General features: G+C 38.2%; 2 protein-coding genes across 2 annotated transcripts in view; one reads left to right on the top strand and one right to left on the bottom strand.

Annotated features, from left to right (window-relative positions):
- CYFIP1 (cytoplasmic FMR1 interacting protein 1) overlaps nucleotides 1-23,753 on the bottom strand; it is a 77,222-nt gene that overhangs the window by 21,878 nt on the left and 31,591 nt on the right. Inside the window, exons 13-23 of the mRNA XM_085321525.1 lie at nucleotides 23,199-23,324; nucleotides 22,754-22,920; nucleotides 21,201-21,348; nucleotides 19,172-19,325; nucleotides 17,804-17,960; nucleotides 17,144-17,240; nucleotides 16,714-16,790; nucleotides 16,519-16,627; nucleotides 15,810-15,929; nucleotides 13,106-13,305; nucleotides 7,621-7,708 (exon numbers count right to left, since the gene is read on the bottom strand). Of these exons, the coding sequence (XP_085177651.1) occupies nucleotides 7,621-7,708; nucleotides 13,106-13,305; nucleotides 15,810-15,929; nucleotides 16,519-16,627; nucleotides 16,714-16,790; nucleotides 17,144-17,240; nucleotides 17,804-17,960; nucleotides 19,172-19,325; nucleotides 21,201-21,348; nucleotides 22,754-22,920; nucleotides 23,199-23,324 (1,443 nt within the window). The remainder of the gene's footprint in view (nucleotides 1-7,620; nucleotides 7,709-13,105; nucleotides 13,306-15,809; nucleotides 15,930-16,518; nucleotides 16,628-16,713; nucleotides 16,791-17,143; nucleotides 17,241-17,803; nucleotides 17,961-19,171; nucleotides 19,326-21,200; nucleotides 21,349-22,753; nucleotides 22,921-23,198; nucleotides 23,325-23,753) is intronic.
- On the top strand, nucleotides 2,340-3,057 carry LOC146586313 (fibronectin type III domain-containing protein 9-like). The gene has a single exon (XM_085321479.1). The coding sequence runs from the start codon at nucleotides 2,360-2,362 to the stop codon at nucleotides 3,029-3,031; it is 672 nt and encodes a 223-aa protein (XP_085177605.1). The 5' UTR covers nucleotides 2,340-2,359; the 3' UTR covers nucleotides 3,032-3,057.

Here is a 23,753-nt window from a genome sequence, read left to right as displayed (position 1 = left end):
CCCCCATGATCAGACAGACAGCCTCTACCTAGATCACTCGTTTCTGAGGTTTTATACTGTAATGAAAATGCACATGCATCTTTTTCTCACCACATCCCCATAAGTATAATCCAAAAGCCATAAGCAACATTTTCATATATAAGTATCACAGAATTCTTATTATTAATACAACTATCAAGATCCCACTCAAGTAATACAGATTTTGCCAGCCTTCTTTCTAGTTAAAGTATACTAGAAGTGTTACAGAATAATTTCAGAATATGTTATGAGCAAATTTGATGAGCTCTCTTTATCAGAAAAATTTTCCATATTCAATTGTTAAGTCAGGAGATTTAACATCTTAATACTGAGCATAAAACCTCAAAAAATATAATAAGGTCATAAACAATAAAATACTGTGTTACTGTCAGAGGTATTTATATTCATTAAAAAAGGAATCTTCACAGTGGAAAACACTTGCATAGGAGTAGTACTGGAATCTGAGAATTAAACCAAAGAGAATCAGATTAAATTGCTTATGTGCTTTTGAAAAAGTTACACTTGCAGCAAAAGCAAAAAAAGAAAAAAAAACATTAAAAAAATCTACTGCTTCTAATTATGGGTTGTTCGTTTTGTAATCAAACAACCATTATAATCAAAACACCTACTGAGGTTGAAGCTAACCTTTTATCTTGTGATGAAGATAGTCTTTAATAGAAGTGTTTAGAGCATCGCAGAAAATAGATATTCTCCTTGTACTGCTTATAGTGGTAACACAAACTGATAATCTCAAAATATTAATAATAAAATACTAACATTGAATTTATTATGAGGAGTATTAGACTAGAGTCTGAATTCAGGACAGATAAGACTTTGGAATTACATACAGTCTCTCAGCATAGAAAAGAGTATTAAAGACAGTTATTAAAACAAAAAACAAACAAACAAACAAAAAAAAACCACACAAACATGACTTACCCAAAGGGTATGGTATCAAAAACCACCTAAAACTAATTTCAGAAAGCTTTTCGAAGAGACTGACTAGCAACAAGACGAGACACTGTTATTCCGATGCCAACAACGTACAGTCATCACAGACACTGCTTTGGATAGTGCTGGGTACAGATGTGCTTATTTTATTAGCAAAGAATGGAGATAATCAAGGCATAAACTAACGTAAAAGGATATTGAGATAAAATAGTATCTGGCGATGCTTTCATACACTGCTTTGCTTTTTATTAATCTGGTCAAAAATCAAGAATTTATAGAGAATTTATCCCTCAGGATCGCACCCTTGCTGACCCTCACTTGCCGACTAAAGAAAGAAAATTCATTGCTCACAAAAGCAAGCTTTGAGATTATGGAGATTATTACACAAGTAAAATAAAATGCTAAGAATACTTGGACTTTAGACTGACTTAAGACTCAGATTTAAGCACAGAGAAAACACTGTTTCTTTTGGAAAAAGGAAAGAAAAGAAACACTTTTCAACACACTCACTAGAAAGTATTCCTTGTGACAGGCAAAGAGTTAGTTAGTTGGATGGCTGGATACTTCTATCTGTCTTTAAATTAAAACCAAACTAGACAGTGTTTCAATACAGTTTAGAATTTAATGTCATTTTTTTTTCATGAGGGTTTGGCTCAAAATTATGTTAAATACTAAGTTTTCCTATCAAAAATGTTTATTCTACTAAACAAAATATTCCTACCAAAGAGGACAGTATTTATCAATGCATCTCTTTAAGCTTCTGACCATTTGTTTTTCCCTGTTGGTGYAGGCGTATATCTCTCAGAAATACAAGGGACATTTATCTCTCTCCTTTATAATGCTGAAGAATTTTTTTTATTTCATTTAATGCTATCTACATGCAAATTTMTTAAAATAAAACCAGCCACTGACTTTATTCTAGGGTTTGTACCAAGATGACGAAGAGGCAAATCGGGGGTGGGCTGAGGGGGGCCAGCACAGCTCTGCTCCCCGCACGAAGGGCACGGCAGGTTCCGACAGATCTCTGCAAGCAGGCGGCTCCTCAGCTCCAAATTCTGCAAAGCGCACCGTCTCTCGTGGAGACGGGATGCATGCGGTCACCTTGAGAGGCAGTGGCGCCTGCTGAATTTCTCTAAGTATGTATTTAACCTTTTAATTTGGCAAAGAAGTATACTCCAAACTTCTGTGAACAGCCAGCTCCCCCTTTAACAGAGCAGTACCACAGATAAAGCACACTGTTTCCTAATAATTTCCTTTTCTAAATTACAGACCACTACTGATAAAGACCCACACTGCATCCTCAGTGCTGAAACTTCTTCAGTGAAGCAGCAATCTCCTTTTTCCAAAGAGGTCACTGCTGRGAAAGAAAAACTACCTAAGCAACATCACGATGGGAATAACCATCCAAAACATCACAGGAAACACAGCAATGGTAATTTGGCCAAAAATGGCTAGCTGTGCCGACAGCTTTTACAGCGTCATGTACCACCCCAACTGGAACAGCATGCTATCGAGTTACTCACGGAAGAGCTTTCAGAAGGAGGAGAGAGTGCCCACGAGTCGGTCTTCGTTTGTGGTCGAAAACCTAACTCCACTAACAACATATATTCTGTGTGTGACCTGCCAGTCTGCAAACCCCTCCAGTGACCAGTGCAGAACTTTTCATACGCTGGAACAAGACCCAGCATCTGCAAGCAACACCAAGAAAGAGCTAGCGCTGGGCATCTGGCTCACCAGCAGCGTCCTACTGCTCATCATTGCTGGGATCCTCCTCTACGGCTGTCTCCATCTGCTGTGCCGTAAGAGACAGGAGCAGCAGGAAGGACAAAACAGGACCTCGGCAGGCAGCACCGGGGAGACGTGGACTAAAAGCACGGCACAGACCTCAGAGGAGTTTGGCAGGCAAAGCCAACTGATTCAGGACACCGAGGGAAAGAATCGAGGTGGCATCCAGCTGGCCACGATAATAGCGAATCCTTTRACTTGCAAGGAGCCCATCATGCAGACCTCCAAAAGCCAGGAACCAGTGCCAGTGCCAGGGCAGTATTCTGCTATGAATTAGAAATCTTTTATCAGGAAGCAGGATTACTACACACAACATCCAAACTACTTCAAACTCATCAAGCGCTTTATCCYTTCTCAGTTCATATCAAAAAGTTCTGGTTGCTCCCTGTAGCACTCCCATCTCCACCTTTAACCATCATAACCCTCTCCAACACCCACATACAACCAGAGGTACTCAGATATGACAGTTTAGACTCCCAGGAAGTGAGTACTCCAGCTGCACTTTGTTACTGAAAAACAGAGCAAGTAATTGCTTGCTATTTTGAGGGGATTTTTTTGGTTGCTTTTCTTCACTCCAAAACAGCAAATGAACATGAAACCAAATGAAAAYTGTGGCCAGGAAAACATTTGCACTAACACAAATGAAAACTGAGCTGAAATTTTCAGGTGGGAACCAGGCTGCTATTCTGTAGGCAGCTGAAAACTACCCTTAGTACAACAGTTTTCTGATACGAATTTTATTCCCACGATTCAGATTGCTTGATCMTGATGCTCTCGATAGTTCCCATTCTGAACTAGTTCAGTCACAGTATGTAAGCTAAACTCACCAATATTTTAATGGTGTACTTTTACCTGTCTTTGAATATTCCCTTTGAATATCTCAGTCTAAAAATAATATTCCAGATAATGACCCTCCAAGGACACTTCTAACTAAACTAAGGAAATAGTTTGGATTATCTTATTTTGCAGTMTTTCACATCCACCATGAGCCAGCTTCTGCACCACAGGGGAGCGAGTCCCTGCAGCAGACAGGGAGTCCAGGGAAGCAACTCCTGATCTTCCTCTCTTTCCTTTTCACTTGTAATGATAAAACTCACTCATCAGCCGCAAATTTCTATCCAGTTAYGAAGTAAGTTTTGTATCATCAGGGACAAGGAAGTAAGAATACGTTAAAACACATTTTATTTTTGGAAGAAACTTGCTAATCATCTAACTTTGCCTTGAATTTTCTGACAAAGCACCAAGAAAGGCCCTGTTCACCCTCACAAAATGATGCATCTTGTCTGGCTCACATACATAAGACAACTCATTTTTAAGTCTTCTTAGGTGCATTTGTATTCCGTAAATTTGTACTAACTCTTAGTATCACTGTATAATACGGTATTTCTAAAAACAAAGATACACTGTGACTGCATGCATTTTAAATTGCTATCAGTAAGAACAAATACTTAAAGTCAGGTCTTTTTGACCCAGCTCACTGCTAGTTAGGCACTTGCCRTCAATTTTCGTTGCATTCTGGAAATCAAAGTGCGTTGGTACAATTTTGGTAAGAGAGCACCTGCTGAAATTCTTCATTCACAACACTGTCTTCTCAGCTACTGCATTTTAGCAGCATTTCCCACAATTTGTGACTAGCTTCAACTCTCACATAGCTGGAAATACATGAGCTCACGTTTGATCGTTTTCATTACYTTTTTCTACTAGGATAGACAAGACACAAAGAAGTGTGTGCCAACTGCAATGCGAGTATTCTTTTTAGGAAACACTTCAAAACGCGTTCAATTGTATTAAGTTAGCGTTCACAGGTTTGCCCACCCCTACACAGCATTTCCTCCAGCTGCCTTCTGTGCAGGCTTTTCTGGTTTTTATATCCATCCTCAATAAACTGTAAAGATGAAAAGAGCTTACTGTGGTTTCAAACTAAGGTATCTCGTGCAATACACACTGAAGAGTTCTCTTCAGAACATGATGCTAACTCTACAATTTTACTTCCAAAGTGAGGGAGAGAAGAGAAAGACATAAAAAAATGCTTTTAAATGATCTTGCAATCTAATAAACTGTAACACTTCTCTGACTAGAAATTCATAAAAGAGAGAAAAGACTATTTTAATGTTAAAGGTATAGAATCAAGAGACTGATAAATTCCCATCTCTGCCAACACCTGGAAAAGATTATTCATTTTTCCTTATTTCTTATTGTGGGTTTTAAGTTAGTTCAATATATGCATTTACATGTTACACACACAAACATACATACCATACAGAGAAGCCGAGGAGCARTTTGAGGCAATTCAGCTACTCAATTTTTTAAAGTTTTTATAGACAAATGCATGTACAGAAACACATCTGCATATATCATACTGAGAAGGCAAAAAGCTACTGCGGAAGTGCTCCCAGGGACAAGACTTAGCTCATCTAAATATAAAGCCGAATTCCACCCAAGGAATTTACTGTGCACTACTTAGATAAATAATTGTATCATTTCACAAGCAATGATTGTCTTGAACTCGCTGCAAAATAGTGAWATATAAAAAGTGTCATTTAAGGGCTTACATTAGTTTTGAAGAGCTCATGTGATTACACACACAAAACTACAAGAATCTTCTTCTCTTGCTCAGAAAGTTTTACGACAGGTTGACACAGTATTAGAATCAAGATTATTGAACTGTATCAAGCCTTTCAGTTAGCGTCCAATTTCAGGTTCATTTTGTCAATCCAGTGTTTCAGTTAGCTCACCCTCCAGTTTTAACCGATCTATTAAGGGGTAAGCATTTTAAGTGACTACTAATCTGGCAACAAGAGGCAACACAGTGCAAATTGATGCTAATACGTACACCAGTAATAGATAAAAATCAGTATATTTTCACTGAAAAGTAGTCTTTTGACTTTTTTCACAAAATGAGTTAGCATCAAAAATGCAGAAGACACCCAAACAGAAAAATGTTGTATAAGCCAGAAAGCAAGCTCTTAAATTGTTGGTCTACAAAACCTCAATAAAAATCAGGTACTTACTAACACGCAAATACAGTTTCAAATCTCCAGAAGATACTCTTTCTTATACATACATTATGAACTATTTTATTCATCCATTCTATGCTCCCTTCTTCTCTATAACCAAATTTCAATCTCCTAACATTCATTTTATTAATCCTACAGATATTTCAACAGAGTAAAGGCACTTCAATGACCATTCTCAGAGAGCGTTCAAAAAATTCCAGCTCACTTAAAAGGCTGACAGACAGCTCCGCTCCAGAGTCAGCCAGGAGAAGTGAATTGCATCAGCAGCCTTCTGCTTCACTAACAGGATAAAAATACTGCTTGGAAAAATTTAGATGCAGTAGAGAATATAGACACAACTGTCCATGCAGAACATGAACACAAATAAATACGGATCAAAYGCCTTGACTCATTTAGAAATACCCCTTATTATGTGAAGTCTTTGAGATCAGAACTAAGCATTTCTTTAATTGCTCTTAAGTAAACACATTGCTTGTAAAAAATTCTGCAGACAGTGTTTAACCATTATAATCCAAAACAGGCATGTATGAGCACACACATGTGCAGGAAACCACGATGCCTTCATCTTTACTAAATCAAGCACAACGGATTGTTAAAAAAAAACAAAATAAACGTATTTCCTGGATATATGATCGATACTAATGATCATCTATCCAATGACATATATACGATCAATATCTTGAATATCTCAAATAGTTCAAAACTTTAAAAAGACAATTAAAATATGTATTATCCTGTCACAAGGCAATTCAACATTAAACAGTTAAAGGACTCAAATACTATAGAGAGGGGATATACTCAGTGACAAGCCTGGGTATACAGTGCACAGAACAGTAATAACACATGCTGGAATTTCTAGCCTTTGTCACATAAGAATTGACAAGCCTGGGTATACAGTGCACAGAACAGTAATAACACATGCTGGAATTTCTAGCCTTTGTCACATAAGAATTTGTTACTTGTTACATACAGTAAAAGAGTTTGTTACTTGTTACATACAGTAAAAAAGTCCTCTTAAAATTCCATTCAGATATACTCAATTCCAAAATACACTAGATTCAAGTTTAAAAATTCACTTCTGTAAAATTTAAAAGCACAAAGAGTATTTAGTAATACAGAAATAGCTAGTTACAGAAGTTGCAAAAATGCATCTGGGAACAGATTGCTGCTGTTCATAGCAATATAAAAATAATCAGATTTCTGAAAATGTAGAGCTCACAGAATAAAGGTTACTAAATTTATTTTAATAATGTAGCCTGAATGATGCAAAAAGGTTTCCCAGTTTATCTTCCCCCACTCACACTACTGTATCACCACTTAGATAAATTAAGTTAGCAATCTCTACTAATTTCTGTGGGGTTTTTTTGCTCTTTACACTGCAGCTGGTGAGTTCCTGAAAAAGTAAACTCTAATATTAAAGAGCTTTCTTATACTGTTCCCTAACTGTTGGAGAATTACATAAAACTCTAATCACAGTACCAGAAATAATTTGTTACCTTTCCACATAAAGAAATGTGAATCCTGATGACTAATGCCATTCTATTAATTTCTATGAGTTGGCTCTGCCACTATAAGCAACTTTGCAATGCAGGCTGGTTGAAAGAAATAATTATTTTTAGCAGTGCCAAATAAGACATAACATCTGACTAACCATTTGCACCTTGGCTGAAACATACAGTAATGTTCATAGTAAAGTCAGGGGGAAAAAAGCATTTCTTGAATTTAAGATACTCTCAAAATGTATTTAGGTCCATTATTTGTAGTAACGTTCATATCCCATAATCTCTATAACTAAAAAGACACCTTTAAAGATGTGCAAGCCATAAACATAAAAGGAATAAAATCCAACCTTTGATCCATAGAGATACTGGGGCTGTGCATTAGGCTGCTTATCTCTCTGAAACTCCTGAGAAAAGGGTAGCACAGTTCGAACAAATCTATAAAAATAAAACAAAGAATTCATTAATTACACTTACGTTATTAGGCAGGTACATAATGCATCTAACCAGGTATAACAGTGCTTTTGTCTACATCTAAAATCAAAGCCCTTCACAGAATGGTCGAGGCTGCAAGGGACCTCTGGAGATCATCAGCTCAACTGGAGAAGGGAAAGCACATAAGTCTGCACTGCCCAAAAACCTGGGCACAAAACAGAATCCAACTTCTCATCACTTACTGGCACATCGTTCTTCCCAGCTGTATGCAGGGTCCAAAAATACTTCTCATCTCTAACCTAGCCCAGCCCAGCCAAAGGAGAAACAACCAACAAAACAGTAGCCTGTCATAGCGAGTAAGCAAGTTCCTTGTGCTTCCAAACTTAAATGCTTAAGGCTGAACTACCCCTAYGAAAAGAAAGTGGTATCTCTAATGCTGCTCTGCAAAGAATTCACAACAGGAGATGCCTTCAGACTAATACCTGAACAAAATTAACATGAAGGGTATAATTCTACAAAAATTAGCGTTTGTAAAGTTTCACCATACTTTAGTGTGAGCACGTACCAACACAAACCATGTTTAGTGAACAGCTTTATACTGTCTAGTGTAAGAGACAGAAATGGGAACTATGAACATACAGAGTACTGCAAAAGATACAATCAAACAGCTCCCTCCAAATCGAGTTTGAGTCCAGACAACAACATTTGAGTAAAACTCTGCACCTTGTATTCTGTATTCTCATGAACAGGATGTACCTATCTGGTTCTCTGATATTGCCAGTTAATCTTGTATTAATCTTGTATAATTTACTTTTCACTCTTCACCCAAACATGTAAAAATTGCACCAAAATTACAGTTGTTTACAATTAGGTCCACTGCGCTTTAAGACATTATTCTTTCAAGATTCTACAGCTTCAAGATTTGTTTAAGTTGCTCAAAAGCAGATATACCAACAGTTTCAGCTATCATTTATAGGCATTTTAACCATTTTATCCATGTCTTCAAGATAACTGGTTCTTTTTAATCAGTGTTGATGAACCCACAGCAATTTAYCTGTTGTAATCAGTGTGGGCTGTAAGCCAAGAAGATTAAGTAGATGAAAAAGCCTGCTGGCTAACCACAGTTTTGCAACAGTAACTGCTAAAACACAGCACCAGCTCCAAAACAAGAATTTTGGAGATCAAATCAAATATGTCAGTGCTTCTGTAATGTTGTTTGTCAGGAAGGAGATAACAGTGAATCAGAAAAATCACAGAATGGTTGAGGTCAGAAGATATCTCTGGAGATCATCTAGTCCAACCCTCCTGCTCAGAGCAGGGTAACCTAGAGCACATTTCTAGCGGGTTTTGAATATCTYCAGAGAAGGAGACTCCACAGCCTCTCTGGGCAACCTGCTCCAGTGCTCTGTCACTCTCACAGGGAAGCAGCTTTTCCTCCTGTTCAGGCAGAACTTCCTGTGTTTCAGTTTGTGCCCGTTGCCTCTCGTTCTGTCACTGGGCACCACTGAAAAGAATCTGGTCCCTTCAGACACTTGCGCACGTTGATAAGMTCCCCCCTCAGCCTTCTCTTCCCAGGCTAAACAGGCCCAGCTCTTCCTCATGTGAGAGATGCTCCAGCCCTCTGATCATCTTCATAGCCCTTCACTGGACTCTCTCCAGTAGCCCCATGTCTCTSTTGTCCTGGGGAGCCCAGAACTRSACACAGWACTCGAGATGAGGCCTCACCAGGGCTGAGGAGAGCAGCAGGATCACCTCTCTCCACCTGCTGGCAACACTCTKCCTAATGCACCCCAGGAGACCATTGGCTTTCTTGGCCACAAGGGCACATTGCTGGCTCMTGGTCAACTTGTTGTCCACCAGCACTCCCAAGTCCTTCTCTGCAGAGCTGCTCTCCAGMAGGTCAGCCCCCAGCTTGTACTGGTGCATGGAGTTATTCCTCCCTAGGTGCAGGACTCTGCACTTGCCCTTGTGGAACCTCAGGAGGTTCCTCTCCGCCCAACTCTCCAGCCTGTCCAGGTCTCTCTGTATGGCAGCACAGCCCTCAGCGGTATCAGCCACTCCTCCCWGCTTGGTAGCATCAGCAAACTTGCTGAGGAGGCACTCTGTCCCCTCATCCAGGTCATTGAGGAATAAGCTGAACAGGATGGGACCCAGTACTGAGCCCTGGGGAACTCCACTAGCCACAGGCCTCCAACTAGACTCCAYGCCACTGATGACACCCCTCTGAGCTCTGCCTTTCAGCCAGTTCTCAATCCACCTCACAGTCCACTCATCTAACCCACACTTCCWGAGCTTCTCTAGGAGGATGTTCTGGGAGACAGTGTCAAAAGCCTTGCTGAAGTCAAGGCAAACAACATCCACTGCTCTCCCCTCATCTGCCCAGCCAGTCACGCCATTCTAGAAGGCTATCARGTTGGTTAAGCATGATTTCCCCTTTGCAAAATCTATGCTGACTACTCTTGATCACCTTCTTTTCCTCCATATGCTTGGAGATCACATGCAGAATGAGCTGTTCCATCACCTTTCCAGGGATGGAGGTGAGGCTAACTAGCCTGTAGTTCCCTGGGTCCTCCTTCTTGCCCTTTTCAAAGGCTGGAGTGACAATGGCTTTCTTCCATTCTTCAGGCACCTCCTCTGACCATCATGACCTTTCAAAGAAGATCAAGAGTGGCCTAGCAGTGACATCTAGCTCCCTCAGCACTCATAGGTGCATCCCATTAGGGCCCATGGATTTGTGGGTGTCAAGTTTGCCTCAATGATCCCTAACTCAATTCTCCTCCACCAAGGGAAAGCCTTCCTTTCTMCAGACTCTCTCTCTTGTCTCCAGGGTCTGTGATTCCTGAGGGCTGGTCTTAGCAGTAAAGACCGAAGGAAAGTATAAGAGATATATATGATACAAGAGACATGTATCTTTCAGTGTGAGAACTGGCATGTAACGGCTTCAAGATCAACTAAAAAGAGATACTTCTTCACGGAGTACACAGCTCTACTGCAAACTCCTCAACTACAGGATGTCACAAATGCCAACACTTTACATAGCTTTAAAAAAGGACTAAATACAGTAATGGGAAAAAAATACATAAAAGGTCAAAAACGCATTAAAATCTCATCATTTTTGTTTACAGGAACAATTTGATCATTGCTAGAGGTTGGCAGTGTTTCCTCAGAGAAGTATCACCACAAATCTGCCTTGCTGTAAGGGTCAGGATGCTGGACTGGACAGGCCTTTGGCCTGATCTGCTACAGCAGTGTTTGCACTCGTGCTATTATCCACAAGTTTGTTCTCYTTCTTTCCTGGTCTACAACAGATACATTAAAAAAAAAAAAAATATTGGATTTCACTGCTAACTCACATCTGCTGAAGTCCTCTTGTCCATCTCCTAATTCCTTCTCTGCAAACTGTCTTGCTAGCAACTATGCTTGTGTTTGGACATGGTTGCACAGTTAGCTTTGGGTCATGAGACAAAAACTCAGAAAATAAGCAACTGCAATTATTAAATTGTTAAATCCACTTTTAATAGCGGCCTCTTTCATGGTTTAATCTCAATACATTATCAGATACAAAAAAATTACTGAGTCTCAAATAATTAAACATGCAGCACGTTTCAGTACTTATGCAGGAAATAACCTCAGCCTCTGAACCAATCCTGAAAGTTCTGTAAATGCCTGAATCTTTACAGATTTGTAAGCAGTTAAACAYAGAGATAGCTTATCAATTTAAAGCTCACACCTTGCACTTTAACAGCAGTTACCTTTCTCAAGGCAGCAATCTATATAACAAATATGCTTAAGAACTGCATACAGACCATCTTTCCTCTTCCAGCAAAAAAAYTGATGGGGACCATATGGTGGGCATACAAATACATAATCCTCTCATGATGCTGCTGTTTTTAAGTGCGTCAGGAACCCACTTTTGATTGAAACCTGAGCAATTCTGTGATGAAAAACGTCAGGCTGCACACATGGTGCAGATGTTGCCTAAGATCTGCCTCRTTTTACCATCTCTTAAATTAATTATCTTTAATTAATTATCCCACAAGCTTGAAGATCAGCCTAACTCAATTTGAGCATGCACCTTCTGGTGCATCATCATGATGGTGAAACATCAACATTTGATTGAGATTTTCGTTTAATATTATGCTTAGGTGATTCTTAATACAATCACACTCTACATACATTAACAATACTCAACATGTACAGTGGCCTCCTCAAAAATGTGCAGACAGATTCACGTAATAAAAGCTTTTTAGCAAGAACTTTACCACACAAAGTCATGCTTTTTTGCAGACAAAATCTGAGATCTAAAATGCAACATAACCATCACAAATCATGTAAGACAGGGAAAACTGTCCAAGAAGGCAGTGAAAGATGAGAACATGGTTCCTCCTCTTCCTACAGTCCAATATTCAATACCACTTTACTGTCTCTTCAAGATGATTTTATTGTAACAATGTTTTAACCAAAATCCAAGCAAAAGCTACATGCAGCACAAACCCTCGAAACAGAGCACAAAGCAGGAAGTCCCAAATATAAAGTGCCAGTACTGTGCCTTCCACTGATTCAAATTTTAGATTCTCACTCTYTCCTCCTATTTCCATTACTTCCTCTCCTTAAACGCTGCAACAGTAGGAATGAAGGATACCTGGAACAAAACTGTTTTTGCTGATATGCTATAGCTTTCTGCTAACATCAGCCAAATGACACAAGCAAAGCTTCACATTGAAAAGACAAAGTTTCAAATACAGCATCACCATCTGAGGAAAAGAATGACATACAATATAATTTATGGTTTCACTGAATGATCACTGCAGATCTATGACAAGTCTCCTCTGTGCCAAAAAAGAGGAGACACACTTTGAAGTCACACTTGCCCTTCCCTAGCTAATGAAGGCTCAGTAAAAAACTGATAGATGTGAGAGAGCCAGAAGATCTAGAGACTCAGAAGACAGCAGCAATGCAAATAAAATCTTATTCAACACACACTGACCACTTCCCTTATCCAGTRGGCCATCCTTTTTCTTCACATTAACACAGAACCAAGGGATATAATTTTATTTCCATCTCTCACACCTGAAGCTCTTGTTTACTAATACTTGTTTATTTCTTGATATGCAGCTTGCTGTGTTTTTGGATACACTRTTTTTTAGCATATGATAGCTAAAGTATTAAAATAGCACAGCATTTTGAAGATCAAGTTACATTAGACTTCTACAGTASACAAATAATAGGCTTTCATACATTTGACAGTACTTAGCAAATTGACTCATTCTTCTTTGTTTCAGGTAAAGCTAAGAGGTGGAAAATATACTAAATGAACAGAGATGGCCTTTCTCAGCATTTATTAGGAAAGAAGTTGCAGGCAAGTCAGAACTGTTGCAAACAAAAGGCTGCCATGCTAACCTGTTAGTGGATCCGTTGTAGCAGTAGTTTGGAAGGAAATCATAATTGAGTTCCCAAAAGACRTGAAGGGTGATTCTTCCATAAGGGGCTGACACATTGTGATTAGCTTCTCTGAACATGGCATCAAAGCTGTCCAAGGTCATATACCTACTCAGAAGCTTGTGAGTCATTTTGTTTATCTCTATCAAGCCATCTAACTCCTGCAAAAGAAAAAAAAAACAGTGAAGAACCAGAACAAAGTACATAAATAACCTTGACCAAATAGGAGACTAGAAAGAACTCAAAATTAACATTTGATTGTTCCTCAGTCTGTTACTTTAGTGTCACATCTGTTCTTAGTMTTGTTTTAATCTGCCACCACAATCCTTCGAGACTTCAGGGATATTCATTAGGATCTGTCTGCACTGYAGATGGGTCTCTGCCAAACGCAGAGTGGGGCCAGCTCTTTTTTCATGGAGCRAAAGTTAAAACCTCAACATTTAAGCAGGCTCAGAAACAGGCTAAGGAACAGCTTCTGCATKTCTTGTTTTACAGACTATCACAAAGTAATTCCCGCTGGGCAGGGCAACCGGTGATCTAACTTTTGCAGTAGCAGTAGTACTAGTAGGGACAAGGTCACATTTACCATAAATCCTTTTCATAGTTTCCGCTTTCTTAAGAATATACTAAGATTCAGTGCAAGACTAGACATTTGCAGAGATAATAAAAATCACATTCAAACAGATAATAAAAATCTCAGAATCACTRGTCACCAGCTACAGACTAGTATATACATATAAATGTATATAGGCACTGCTTATCACAAYGTATCTTCTCTTGACAAGACATTTCTTAGTGTGGTTTATTGCACTTTCCTATAGAATAAGAACTACCTATTTCTGATATTAGCCACTGAAAACAGCAGTATATTGAAAACAGTATACTGGACAGGTTAATGATCTGACTTGGTCTTGCACTTCCAAGGCAACTCACACTATGGCATTTAACCAGTAYGTTCCCAAAACAAAATAAGACGAAACAAAGAATCCCCAAATCCTCATAAAAAACAAATTTTGCTATTAAAAATAGTTGTACAATGACATTATTAAAGAATTGAGTCTGATCTGAGGGCAAAAATAGCTCATTTTTTAACTACCTTCATATAATTTGAAAAGTAGTTGAAATTATTTTTCAGTTAAGCTATTGGTATCAGTATCCCATGGAGGAAAAATAAGCAGTTTTTAGCAGGAATGATTTTGCTTTTTCAAAAAAAAAGAGCCAAGGAAAACGGAAGATTAAGAAAACCCTGCACATTACAAAGAAAAACTATATTTAAATACTTCAAAAGGCAAACATCAAGCACTGAAAACTCATGAAGAGCCAGACTCCTGCCCACCTCCGTATGCCAGTATTTGTATTATGTTCAGTAAGGAATGAAATTAATACGGACACTTAAAGTAGTTACTGCATTACAAAACCCCCGCAGGTAAAAGACATATTAGAGTAAGGCCAATGTTCTTGCTCAACTTTTGTTTTTTTCAGTCACACTGAACTGAATGTGACTGATCTTTTTCYTTGTTGACTGCGTATTTATTTGTCAAATACACACTGTCTGAAATGAAATTTGTTCATTAACATTTTAATCAGGAAATTAACTCAAAAAGACACTATGGCATTACACAGATGCTCTCCTTCCACAGGCATGAGTCAGATCTCATTCCTTTACAAAAAAATTGCCAGCATTTTGTCAGTTCTAGAAAACCAAGCTGTCTTGTTAAATAAACTCATTTCAATTCTACCAGGCATAGGGTTGTCCTGTTTTCGTCTGTAATTTATATATAAGCCCAGATATAAAAGGACTTAAAAAAAAMCGTTAGTCACAAGAATACTCATTTTCCCTGTTTTTTCATAGYTCCTAGTACAAGCCTTCTCTACGGCTGCTGTTTACACCTGAGTACTCCCAAGGCTCTGGCCTGCAGCTCATTTGGGGTTTTTTCCTGGGCGAGAAAAAAACTCAAACATCCTCAGTCTCAACAGGACTAGGACTTGCACAGTCCCACGTACTGCATCAGGTCAGATCAGGTCAGGTCAAAGCACTGTTTGAATGGAATTGCAGGTTAAGGTATGGGGGGAAAGGGGAGGAATTCATAGCATCCCAGAACCAATAAAACCCACAGCATACGACAAAGGCAARAGAGGATTTGCCAGGATTTGCTGCTACAATGTAGCTGGAGCTGGTTAACTACACTACAAAAGAATGCCTTTTGTCAGAATTAGCTACTTCTTCAGTAAAGGGTGATGTCAGTCTCAGCTTCATAAATGAGACAAACTTCAACCATACTACTTGATTTTACACTTAAGGAAAAACAAAAAGCAAACATCAGAGAATTTTTTTTAATAAGATTGCTTGAATTCTTTTCCATTTGTATTTATTTAACTAGCTTTTGGACAAAACAAGTTGGCAGGTTAGTCATCCAGCCTCTTCTCCTGTCAGGAGAAGGGGGGAATGACTGTACAACTATTCACTCAGGGAATATCAAGAGGACTTCTAGCAAAACCTGATAAAACATGATAACACTGCTTCATAATTAAAAAAAAAAGTCTAGATGTCAATAAGTCTCATTTCAGACAAAATCTTGTAGTCAAGTACGAAAGAAAAGAACCAGCACTCCACAGCCCTACTTTCACTGTCGGCTCCCTGGGAGRACTGCAGCACAGCACTCACCACAATGGAAGTCAAATCCTCGCTTTCAAAGCGACCAATTGCCAGCTCCATCGATCTGTACATGGCTGCTGAAATCCGCTGAGTGATTAGTCGGTTCAAGTCTATTGACCTACCAAGAAGCTGAAGAAAAAACATTTCTGAAGTTTTGAACCGGATGGCAAATTACGAGACTAGCCGTACAAAGATTATGAGATTTCACGTATTAGCAGTCTCAAACATAGTGAAATTGTATTTCAAGCACACAGAAACAACAGCTGGATAAAACTTCTAAATCCACGAACAAGTTACGTTTTACATTCGAATTCTTACAAAATGGAAGAAGTAAAATTACATGTTGCGTTTACATCTAAGTATTTACGTTAGCATTTTATACTTCTCCAGCATTGTGTTGACAACTTTTTAGAACACTGGTTGTAAAAAAACAAAAAATGAAAAAAAMCACACATTAWCAGGTAGCCAATATTACCACATATGATGTTCCTATTTGGCTTGTGTTTGCTTAACTACAAAAGATATTTGAATTAGAATAGGATCTTTTCAGTTTATTGTTAGTTTACTCCTTCATAAGATAAAAAACCCTATGCCAAATGTCAGTTACGCTACTTAGATCATCTAATATAAAGAACACAGTCTTGCTTATTTACATAAATCAACACCACTGAAAAACTGCAAAGYAACTCAAATACAACAGAATGGAAAGTTTACTCACCTGGACATGCCTTTGTTTCAGCAGTGTTTCATAGCGGTTGGACTGTAGTAACTGAAGGGTTGCTCCTTGATTCTTGCATTCTGAACGCAATCGTTTATCTAGAAGCAGGCTGTTAAGAAAGGCAGAAAGTGCTTAAATTACATCAAATGGGCAAAGAAATGCACAAATAGAAGTTCTCACTACAGTAATAGCTACCTGCCAGCCATTGCCTTGTAGTATGCAAATATTTGGTCCGCCAGCTTGTAGACAAATTGGTCAAAACATAGGTTTACCTTAGGGGGAAAAAAGAAAGGAACTTTATAGGTACTTAACACTAAAAGAGGAAAGCTTATTTAAGATGCTCCATTGCTTACCAAAAATAACTAAGAAAGCTAACACATACAAATTTTCTAGCCCCTCACAAGGGATGATGACATTCAGTCTTGAGCATTAATGAAAGAGGTTTTGCACAGATCTACCTATTTCCTTACAATGCATCMCCTAGAGTTACCAGTCTTTTGTCTTTCCTCCCATTTTTTCCTTTATCACCATCAGCTCTGAATCTCTCACAATAGGTCTCTGACTTTAGCATAGTTTTCACATTGAAGTACAGACTGTTTTCCTCCAGTAGGTAAGGTTACTTTACCTCTGCCTCAATCTCGTCATAGAGGAACTGCTTCTTAAACTTGGTAAGAGCATAATGAGCACTGTCATTATAAAGGTCCAAAGAATACAGAACATACCTGAATGAAAAAGAATTTAAAAAGTTACACATCCACAGAAACTATGGTTCTTCAAGATGCTGCAGTCAACAAATTGTGAGCTTGTTGTGAGCTACATGTTTCATRCAAACAGGATCATTTTGTGGTTTGAGTTCACAAAAAAAAATCGCTTTCGCTCCTTTAAAAAAGTCCTTAGTTAGTTCAAGAATCTGTGTAGATGACTTGTAGTCTGAAACTTGTTTTCCAGTAGTTTTCCATCAAAATGGAAATATGCCCTTACTATTATGGATTATACTTAATATCTTTGAGTTTGTAAGGAGATGTACTGAAAAATAAGCCTTGAAGAACTCATCCAAGGAACAATGTATTTGGCTGGTACAACGACTCTTATATCAAAGACTTACTATTCCAATCATCTACTTAAAAAAAAAAAAAAGGTGGAAAATTCTAGAAGTCAGCAAATGTAAGTTTAGAATACTTTGAGTGACAGCTTGTTGAAACCAACTAAAGTAGTAACACTATAATATGGAGTGGCAGAATCATGCAGAATAATTGTTCAGTGGAAGAGCACAAGTAGGTCTTACTCCATCATTGATGCCTCTTTGGTCTCCAAAATATGGTCCGTCAGAATCCAAGGCATGGACATCTCAATGGGAAATTGGATTCTTCTGCCCATGGTCAGTTCTAAGAAGAACTCTCTGAACCACAACTGGGACAGATCACAGCATTGCTGCAAGGTTTCTTTGAGAAAAGATAAGGCAGAATTAGAGTTCTTGTATAAATACATTAAGAACAATACAACTGTGATTTTGATGATGCAACATGAAATAAAAAAGCAGGCGTGAATCACTAGAGCTAAACGTAGGCCAAAAGTGTAAACTAAATTCAAAATGTAAAGCCCATGAGATATTCAACTGAGTTCCATGCTGGCCCCGAAAGCAGTGCCTTATTACAGAAAATACTGTGTTAAGTGGATGAGGCCACCAGTTATGCGTAAAAAACTGCATATACCATCACRGGGGGATTTCTAGCTTAATTTCTCAGCTTGGGGCTGTAAAAGCTGTACATTGAGCTTGTGGGGTAGCAAGCTTAGGAGACAAAATTTGCTGGAACCATCAGTACTATCTATCCTTCAAAAGGACTGAATCACTCCATACGTTCCTGTTGATTAGATGGGCAGGAAACGAGATACAGATGCATGAAAAAGGAATTAGAACAAGACGTTTCTAAGGGCACTGTCAAGGATGCAGAAATGTTCTTCCCATCTCTACTAGTAAACACTCAATACAAGCCTTCTTTTGCAGAAGGCTTGAGAATTAAAACAGAAATGAACTTTTTGCATTAAGATCTTCTGAAGACCAAAGTGCTGTTCCCAAGTAGCATTATAACTGAAATTAAAAGGCTCCCCTTCTTTGAAGGTAAAGGAGTCCAGTAATAAAACAAAAATGAAAGACAACACAGCATGGTGATGACAACRACTAGACACATTCAATGTCAGTAGGTGAATTCTTTAGGACAGCATGTTTCCGATTACAATTAACTGAATAGTAAGAGTGGTGAAATGACAAATTTATCACAACAGAGAATTTGTTTCCTCTGTACTTAAAACAAAAAAAAATCCCCTAAAAAACAAAACACAAACTGTTTCCTTTTAAAATTTTCAATGTGTATGAGCTTATCTGTCCCTTGTTTATATAAATACATGCATTAAAATATATTAAAAAAGGAGGTAACAATATGAAATTCGACCCACTATAAACAAACATATAAAAGTCAAAATAAATTCCCATCACAATATTGAATATCATGGCTCAGAAAAAGTTTGGACAGACCCAGATTTTTTGATAAGTAAACCAAAGGTAAGTTGACTTAGGCAATCGGAAACATTTTCCAGGTCGTGTTAGAGGTGTTAGGACATGCTAAGCTGGACACTGATCATCTACATATCTTACCACTGAAATTTATCAAATGAGTGTAGAAGAAAGACTCGCGATGGAATTTTTCTATGTCCAATATGGTGGGTCCCTCAAGGCTACTTCTCAAGGTTTTCTTGGAACCACTTTTGTCAGCAATGAGGGACTCTAACATAGTTCTCACCATGTAAAGCTGTATCATTAAAGGAAACAATTGTGGTGGAAAGGGGGGAAAAAAAAGGAAAATACATATGGTACATTAGTTGAGCGACACCGAGAATTACTATCAGTAAGCGACTGCTCCACTTCAAATTGTAAATTGGCACCATGTCGGTAAGAGCCTTTGAGGCGAAAGGAACAGATGCAACRCTAGCCTACGCACCAGCACAAACGCCTACCCATGCCAAGGGGATCTCCACCGATACTTGGAAGCAAAAAGCAAACCATTTGCAGTGGAACAGTTCACATCACCACAAAAGTAAAAATAATAAGTAATGTCTTACCACCAAAGTTTAAAAGAGGTGGATAGATGTAGGACTGCCTCAGAAACTTGTGTGTCACATGCAATAGCTTTTCCATTCCCAGAGACTTGAGCTGCTTCAACAGCTCGGCAGAGTTTAAGGACTCTGTCATAGTGCGAACCATGTAGAGCTAAAAACCAACAGACAGGGGCAAGCAGGGGAGAGAGAATCCGTTAATAACAACACATGGGTAAATAAGGAACGGGAAACAGAAGCAGAAAAAAATGTGTTAGTTTGTTAAAAATGAGAAGTAGTATAGTAAGCGTGCAGAGGAGGATACACACTCCTAAACTAGGAAGGTTTCTTCCCGCAGAGTAATCATTCCAATGCAGCGCTCTTTCAAGCGCATGGAAAAGGTCCCGCTGATTTCAGAAGATGCTGAATCCAGCTCTCAGCCACTAGCTTCTCAAACTACTTCAAGAACATTTCCAAGTATGACCAATTCATAAATAGCCATTTTAGAACCGCAGGAAACTGAGAAAAAATGTATCTAACATCGATACGTTTGACCTCCCTTCCTCCTCTCAGCCCAGACAGACAACCGTGCCAGCCCAAGAGCAGAAAACCAAGGCAGAACTGTGCATTCCAGACAGCTTGTAGCAGCCAGTGAAACAAAGCCCTTACACATACCAAGGACAGGAGAAACACATTGGTGGTGATATTAAGGGGGGAAAAAAAAAGGCTTTTTACACAAAATTCAAATCAAAGTATTTTTTCCGATTCCAAACCCAGTATCTTCATTATACCCATCTTAGTACAATTCAAGCAATGCTATTACTCAAGATTATTATCCAGTATGTCCACTCCCCCATATATTTAGGTATTACAAYATCTTATTTACAAATCACAGTTGCCTTCAGTTTCCACCCAAACTGTTTAATATCTTATTTTCTCAGTTAAACTTMAAATATAGGACCATACACTTGCCAAATTTACAAAGAAAATAAAAAAAAGGAATTATACAGAGGAAACAAGAACAAACATCTAAGTACAGGATTTCAATGATTATTTTAGAAAACAAACTTGAAATACCYGAGGAGAAAATTAGACAGATTTTTAGGAGCAGTTTCTTCATTCATTACTGACCAATAAGAGGGACTGTGTCAGAACTCAAATATGCTCCCATATTTTATAGACACGAATTTATATTTAAAATCTAATTTAAAATTAAGTAGACATCTATTATTTAGGGAAATATAAACAAAAACAATCCACCAGACACCCCCCGACATACACGCAGGAAATCAGCCTAGAAATAATTCAAATAGTTCCAAAAATTACTTTWAAAAAACACGAGTAGCTCAATATATTTCTTCTGAGTGAACCAAATTTAAGAGATGGAASACTTGTAAAAATTATGCATTGTAGTAGAAAGTGACAGCAATTCAGACAGGATTTTGGTTAAGCATATATAACTTCATAAATATAAATCTAATCAAAATAGATTTTGAACATTCCTCCAAAAACTTGTGKTTTTAAAATAGTTCAAGTCACAAAAAAATGCAATAATCACTGACAGCTATCACAACCATCAGACAGGAAAGTACCTGAGTACTGGAAGGTCCCACTGCACGTCTTGGAACTTTGATGTCAAAACCACTTTTGGGGTCTTTTTCTCCCCTTAGAGCTGGGTCATTGAATGGTTCATGACCTGCTTCCCAGTCACAGACTGTCTTTCTGATGGCCTGTAAAACACTGAACACAATCCACACTACTCAGCACTTGTACTCATCCAAGTGTATTGATAAGAGTATTTTATTTTAAGCATAAAAAGAGCAGAAACTTCGCATCAACATGCTGAACTCAGGGTAACTAAGAGAAATCATGAATTATTTCACCAACAGCTTCTAAAATGCTACGTCCATATAATGATAATGATCACTGTATACTATTTCAGCTAAAGGACAGTCTGAAATCCTCCTCCTCCATCAGCAAGAAGCTGATCTCTGGGACTGGTTCAAAGGCAAAATTTACTTGTCATGAATTCACCCTCTAGAATCCTTAGCAAGTGCATCAGGTCATTTTGTACTCCTATACCACAAAAAGTAGATTATTTAATCAAAATAGAAAGAGGATTTGTGATTAAAATGAAAAACAACAGTAGAATTTCTTAACAGCTGGAATTTATAAAAACAACATCATACTTATAACTCCAAGTATGGAGCCAGACTTCAGATACTTGTCAATAATACAGCCAGTTACATCCTGCGGTGTGCTGAATGATCAAGCAATGTCTTGTACCAAATCCAAACAGATATGAAAGAAATATTTTCCTATTGCATCAAACTCCCTCTTCCATATCCACAAGACTCCAGACCACAATGAATTTGTATTAAAAAAAARGGGGGGGGGACAACAGTAAAAAGACTTTCCTCGAAAACTTAATAGTCTGGAATAATTTGTTTATCTTAAGTTTATGATACCATTTTTGTGGCACTCAGAGAATTTAGCAATAGTCTAATAGTCAAGGATGTTTAACTCTAAGAGCTTTGCAATGAAACACAGAATTAAACTAATGCTAAGCACATCAAAATTAAAAGCAAATAGTTGGGGACACAAAAATAATGTCAAGAATGACACCAACCAGTGTGGGAAGGCCAAGCACTTGGAAGAAAAGTATCAGGCTGATGAGCCAAAATTGGCAGCAAAAGTTGAGAAACAAGGTGGGATGCCCAATGAACAAAGGTAAGATCGTGGGATGGAAATTAAACATAGGATACAAGGAGAGGAAACACTTAAACAATAAGAGGTGGACAACACCACCATTCTTTGAAATACTAGAATTTTTTAAAATACTAGAATTTTGACTAGAATCAAAATAAGTAACATGCCACACAAAAGTTCCTGGGGGGGATATGTTATGAGGCTCAAGACTACCCAGATTCTCTTACAGTAACCATCTTGGCAATCATATATTTTTGACTCTAGACTTCAGACTTTTTAGACTTCCAGTACATATTCAAGAAAGACTCCAAGTATCAGACAGACTAATGATGGAGGATGGATCAAGAGGCAAAATTTAACGAATGTGCAATATGGCACCAAGCTTAGTAAGATATGGGGCACAGAATACAGGGGAAGATGAAAATAACAACATTACCTCTGAATGACATTTTTCTTCTTTTTGATGGCTTGTCTCAATGGCTCTCTAAGTGTGACTTGGGCAAAGTCCTGAAGAGCTGCATAAATGGTATGGCGAATGGCATGATTGAAGACACTTTCCATCCTTCCCATCAGCACCTGAAGACCTTTGATCATGGCAATCACCTGGAAAAAAAGAAGCATATGTTTGTAACATTTGTTCAGAAGTCTTTACCTAAATGCAGAAAATTAGAAAAAGGGAATTTAACAAGTTCAAAAAGATAAAGGATAATGTCAGTCTAAGGTGACCTTCTATACTGTATGTAGCATAATACGCTCTTTTCAAAGTCAGTACAGCACACACTACCTTCTTCCACTGGATACAGAAAATGATTACAGAGATTGTTCTCCATTACATAGCATAACCATTTGGAAAATCCCTGTAAGAAAAATATTTATCTTACCTCAACCAAAGCAAACTTCTCCTCACTAGTATAATTGTATCTTGTTGCTCTTTCATACTCCTCTGCGTTGTCAGGACAATCTTTATTAGAATATTTGTCAGTTGGGTGTACCAGCTTCCACGAATACTGCAGTTCATACAGCAAAATGGGGAGAAAAAAAGAAAAAAGAAGAAAGACTACTGAGAAACACAAAAACACTCACATAGTATACCTTCTATGCAAAATAACGTTCTTATTATAAATTCCAACATTGTCAAGAATATCTGAAAAGTGAGATCCAGGAGTACTCTCAGAAAGTTAGAAAACTACTATCTAATATAAATGTCAGGCTCAATCATTTGCCTAACAAATCTTCCTGAAAGATAGCTACCCTGTACTAGCTCAAAAACTGTAATTCACACTAAGTAATGCTCTTCAGGGTATCTTTTCCTGAGGTAATGCTGTTGTGGGCAAGAGTCTCTTTTTTGCTTCAGCCATGGAAAATAGAGAGAAACCTCAGAGCACAACAAAAACAATCCATTCCCCCCCCCCCCCCAAAAAAAAAGAGGAGCTTCC

Source organism: Rhea americana, unplaced genomic scaffold (assembly GCF_003343005.1).
Source record: "Rhea americana isolate MKP2758 unplaced genomic scaffold, rheAme1 scaffold_7, whole genome shotgun sequence".
Taxonomy (NCBI): Eukaryota; Metazoa; Chordata; class Aves; order Rheiformes; family Rheidae; genus Rhea; species Rhea americana.
Note: the sequence above shows the minus strand (reverse complement) of the source record. Positions and strands in the feature narration are given on the sequence as shown.